Below are 5,607 nucleotides of genomic sequence, written 5' to 3'. Positions count from 1 at the left end.
CCCAGCAGGATGACATGAGCCTCAGCTGAGCTGGGAAGACGAGGAAGCGCGCGCAAGTGAATAGAAGGTTGAATCTCTCCCTGATCAGGTGAGCAGTCAGAGAAGGAGATGGGGTTGGACAAAGAGCAAGAAGCGGTCATGAAACTCCTTCAATATATTCTCTCTAAGAGAGGGTTACTTTTATGGGCTTGGGAGAGAGAACTTATTCCGAGTATAAATGTCGCATTTGAAGTAGCGACTTGGGATAATATAGGCAAGGCGCTGTGGGACGCTATTAGTGGCGGGGGAGATAAGGCAAAGGAGGCAAACAAATGCGCAATGCACTGGAAGGTAGTTCGAGATGTGCTGCAGGCAATGAGGGCGGAACAGCAGGCAGCTGCCTCTGTCTGCGCGGCAGTGACCCCTTCTGCTGCCTCCATGTCTGCTGCACCAGCCTATCCCGCTGCAGTTAGGGGGACATTCTCTACACAGCTATCTCTACCCCCCCGAGCATCCATTTCTGCTAATGCTGAGACGCCTGCACAAACACAGCCTTTGCCTATACCCAGCCAGGTCACTGGCGCTGAAAATATCCCCCTGCCTGTTACTCCGCGAGAAGCGGGGGAACTAGGGGGGGCCGATTGTCACCCGGCAGGTCCGGAGCCGACAGACTCGGAGGTGATTAATGCGGATAGGCAGATTGTAGAGGACAAGGAACCATCATCATCAGGTAGTACGGTGGAAGAGCTCCTAAGAGAGGTGGTGAACCGGTTACAAGAACTGACAGTACGGTCAAAAGAACCAGCAGTGAGGGGGAGATATTCATCCTCCCAGACGGAAGGGCCCTCCAGAAAGGGTGAGCCGAGAAGGCAAGAGAACAAAGATTTTGGCCGTATACCGGTCTCACTGTCCTTACCACCACCGCTCTTTAATCCATCCCACCTCTCGAAGCCAAAGACGGTGGAACCATCCGTGCCCACGATAGATGCGGAGCCGCCTGCAGTAGCCGCTGCAGACGAGAGGGAGAGGCATTGGAGGGGAGTAATAAAAAATGCCCTTGTGGAAGGGACTATGATTCAAGCATTCCCAGTTGTTATACAAAATAATGGACTGAAAAGATGGGAGGCGTTTGACTGGAAAGTCCTTGAGAAATTAAAGACCACTGTGAGTCAACACGGTATCAAATCTATGTTAGCCCAACAATTGCTGCAATTCATCTTTTCTGCTGATACGCTGATCCCTCAAGATATTATGCAAATAGTATGGTTGGTTTTGGAACCCTCACAAATGTTAGTGTTTTTGCAACATTGGGAGGTGCTCTGTGATCAGGAACAAGCAACTCCACGACAGCAAACAGATCCCTTATGGGGAGTAACCACGCAGATGTTGATGGGTACTGGACCCTTCACGGCAAGGAACGCCCAGGTACAATGTAGCAACGAGGTTCATCATCTATCACAGAATTTGGCGTATCAAGCTCTTATTACCTTACCAGATAAGATGCGAACCCATGCCTTTACTCAGGTGAAACAAGGGCCTAATGAACCTTTTGCACAATTTATTGATAGACTGCATAAGGCAATTTTTGATCACCCTGACATGGACGACACCATGAAAGAGAAAGTATTCAAAACCATCGCTTTCGATAATGCTAATGAGAAGACGCGCCAAGCATTGGGTAATTTGCCAAAAACTGCAGAGGTCGCTGACATGATAGAATACATGAATCGATCAGTGGAATCGCAAAAAGCAGCTTATGTTGCCGCAGCTGTACAAGGAGCTATAAAGCTGTTTATTGATAAAGCCAGTAAGAAACCCTCGGTCAAGTGTTTTAATTGTGGCAAACTTGGACACATTAGGAGCCAATGTAGAGTTTCTACTAAAAAAAAGTGGTGCAACAATTGTAAGAAAGATAACCATACCACCCAAGAATGCAGGAAGAAGGGAAACTTTACACCGAGCGCGAAGGCCCCGAGTGCGACGACACAAATGCAAGGGGTTTCAGCTGCCGACCCTCAGGCAGCCTCGCAACTACCAGATCCACCACTGCAGGAAGCTCCAGAGTGGACGTGGAAACCGCAGTAGACATTACGTTGGTGGATGCAGGAGTCCACTTGGTGGATAGCAACATAAAGGGACCATTGGGGTTTGGGCTTAGTGCATTTTTAATGGGGCGATCTTCAACAGCTCTAAAAGGAATTCTGGTAGTCCCAGGGCTTATTGATGCAGATTATTGTGGGACTGTGAAAATTATGATTCATGTTTTAATCCCTCCTGTTTCTATTCCTAAAGGTACCAGAATAGCACAATTAGTTCCATTCAGGTCGTGTGTTCCGAACCCAGGTGAAGTACAACGTGGAGATGGTGGATTCGGCTCCACAGGGAAACCACAGGTATACCTTGCCATGGACATAACAAAAGGTAAACCAGAAAAGGTAGTGCAATTGGAAGGGCCTGACGGAGTTATCGTCAAGAAACCGATGACAATCGATACAGGAGCTGATGTTACGATTATTTCACGATATATTTGGCCTCCATCATGGCCATTGATCAATCCAAATTTTGGCATTGCAGGGATAGGGGGCACACAAGCCACCTTAGTAAGTCAGCTACCGATTACATTTGTGTTCCCTGACGGTGAACACGTTACGACGTGTCCGTATGTCATGACTACCCCAACTGAATTGTTTGGCCTCATAGGCCGTGATTTATTGAGCCAAATGAAGGCAATGTTAGTGACCCATCCTTTTTAGGAGCAGTCACTGAGGGGCAGCCAATCCTAAAAATTAGCTGGAAAACAGATGAGCCTGTTTGGATTGATCAGTAGCCGCTAAATTCTGAAAGGCTGCTAAAAATACAAGAGTTAGTTGAGGACCAATTGAGAGCGGGACATGTTGTTCCTTCTACTAGTCCATGGAATACACCAATATTTACCATTCCCAAGAAAAGTGGGAAATGGAGACTGTTACATGATCTCAGAGCTGTGAATGCAGTGATGCACAGTATGGGAGCCCTGCAGCCAGGTTTGCCGTCTCCAGTTATGCTTCCAGAAGAATGGGATTTGTTAATTATAGATCTAAAGGATTGTTTTTTCACCATTCCCTTGCACCCAGATGACGCTGAACGGTTTGCCTTTTCGGTACCATCGATTAACAAGGCAGAGCCCTATAAGAGATACCATTGGGTTGTGTTACCACAATGAATGCGCAATTCCCCCACGATGTGTCAGGTGTATGTGGCCTGGGCATTAGAGCCTGTAAGAAAGCAGTTTCCTCAGTTGATTATTTATCATTATATGGATGACATTTTGATAGTGGGAAGGAACTTGCCACATGATGAAATTTTAAATCAATTACAGGACACCTTAAGCCATCGCGGATTAATAATCGCTCCTGAAAAGGTGCAAAAGGCAGCACCTTGGAAGTATTTGGGGTGGCACATAGATGCTAGCAATGTTAAACCTCAGAAGGTTCAAATAACATCCGAAATTTTAACTGTGCATGATGTCCAGAAGCTTGTGGGAGATATCCAGTGGGTGCAGAATCTTTGCGGTATCACTAATGACGATATGGCCCCTTTGGTAGAACTCCTGGGTACAAGCGCACACGCAGACGAGAAATGGGAAATGACAGGAGAACAGAAAAGAGCCTTCGAATATATATCAAAGAAAATTGCATTTAGCTTTGCATCCAGATGCAATGAGGATTTACCGATAATATTGATGATCATTAATACAGGGGACTCTCAGAGACAACACCCTTATGCGGTAATTTGTCAGTGGGACACAAAGCGCTCAGATCCCTTGAGAATTCTGGAATGGGTCTTCTTGGCCATACGGCCAGACAAATCTATTGTAACCCGATTGGAATTATTTGCACAACTGATCATTAGGGGAAGAACAAGGATTGTAGAGATTGCAGGAACGGAACCAGAAATGTTGCTGATACCTCTGGTAAAATGGTATTTGGAATGGGGAATTCGGCATTCTGTAGCGTTACAAGTGGCATTAGCGGGGTTTGTAGGTACAGTAAGTAATCAATATCCAAAGCATAAGTTGTGGTCACTATTGGAACAGCAAACCTTTGAGCAAAAACCATGGAGGTCGGAAACACCTGTACACGGGGTAACAGTGTTTACTGATGCTGGGAAAAAGACAGGTACGGCCGCCTGTACGTGGAAAGATGCTAACGATCAGTGGTGTGACCATGTTGAAAAGGGAGAGCCTGGGGATTCTTTACAGATGTTAGAATTAAAAGCGGTGATTTGGGCACTGCAGCATTGGGCTAAGGAGCCGTTGAATATCGTATCCGATTCTCTTTATGTAGTCGGGGTGGTACAAAGGATGGAAAGAGCAATGGTAAAGGAGGTCACAAACAAAAGATTGGGCATGTTGTTTTTGTCATTACTACGCTGCTTGAACTCTCGGAGTGTAGAGTATTTTATAACACATATAAGAAGTCATCAAAAGCTACCAGGTTTGTCAGAGGGAAATGACAGAGCTGACCAATTGGTTGCAGCGGCATGGGAGCCTCCTCCAGGGAATCGTTTTCAACAAGCACGGCAATCACATGCATTCTTGCACCAACCCGCTAGGATGTTAGCAAAGCAATTTGACTTACCACTCACTGATGCCCAAGGTATCGTTAAAGCATGCCCCGATTGTCAAAAGGAAGGGCTGGGCTTGGGCTGTGGGGTTAACCCACGAGGTCTTTTGCCATTGCAGTTGTGGCAAATGGATGTCACCCATGTCATGTGGTTTGGTGCAAAGCGTTATGTGCATGTGTGTATTGATACCTATCCTGCTGCCATGTGGGCCACGGCACAAACTGGAGAAAAAGCCTTACATGTTGAATGACATCTTCACGCTTCTTTTGCAGTGCTGGGTGTGCCTAAAGAAATTAAGACTGACAATGGCCCAGCCTATGGTTCTACACGATTTGCTCGATTTTGTAATTTGTGGGGAATTCACCATGGTACGGGTATTCCACATCTTCCCACAGGACAGGCTATTGTCGAACGGGCCAACCAAACCTTAAAGAGCATGTTGCAAAAACAAAAGGGGGGAACCCAGGGCTTACTCCCAGAGGAGCGATTGGCCAAAGCCTTATTTGTGCTAAATTATCTTAGATTGACAGGTGATCACAAAGACCCACCAATGGTAGTGCATCATGCTCTTTTACAGGCGGAAAGGACGCAACAAAGTACAGGAATCATGGTAATGTATAAGGACCCAGAGTCCGGGAAATGGTGCGGACCAGCAGAAGTAAAACTTACTGGGAGAGGGTATATGTGTCTGCTTACAGATCGAGGCCTTCGCTGGATCCCGGCTAAGTGGGTCAAGCCATGGCTTCGCACTGATGCTGGATCCGGAATTGTCCCAATGGCAACTGGCACGGCACCGGCGGGTGCTGGAGCCACTGATCCGACAGATTCTGACTAACAGAGTATTACACTTTAGAGGACTAGTGGACATTGAGTCCTTCAGAGAGGTTTTTAGAACAACGTGCCTTATTGTATATAGAACTTGCTTTGGGTAAAAAGTGTGTTAAGCATAATTTGATTAAACATAGTGTGATTACGGGAAGACAGTGTGGGGTAAACGTAAAAGTTAGTTAAAGCCAAAATTAG

At 46.4% G+C, this 5,607-nt stretch overlaps 1 protein-coding gene across 1 annotated transcript; it reads left to right on the top strand.

Annotated features, from left to right (window-relative positions):
• The first annotated feature begins 2,147 nt into the window (after nucleotides 1-2,147).
• LOC104840060 (endogenous retrovirus group K member 18 Pol protein-like) lies at nucleotides 2,148-5,419 on the top strand. The gene is given in 3 exon segments (XM_010580735.1): nucleotides 2,148-2,616; nucleotides 2,733-4,616; nucleotides 4,857-5,419. Coding segments are annotated over 3 exon segments (2,916 nt in total).
• The last annotated feature ends 188 nt before the right edge of the window (nucleotides 5,420-5,607 follow it).

This window comes from Haliaeetus leucocephalus, unplaced genomic scaffold (assembly GCF_000737465.1).
Source record: "Haliaeetus leucocephalus isolate CR32 unplaced genomic scaffold, Haliaeetus_leucocephalus-4.0 Scaffold730, whole genome shotgun sequence".
In the NCBI taxonomy this organism is placed as follows: Eukaryota; Metazoa; Chordata; class Aves; order Accipitriformes; family Accipitridae; genus Haliaeetus; species Haliaeetus leucocephalus.
The sequence above is the reverse complement of the archived record's forward strand: the minus strand, read 5'-3'. Positions and strand labels throughout refer to the sequence as shown.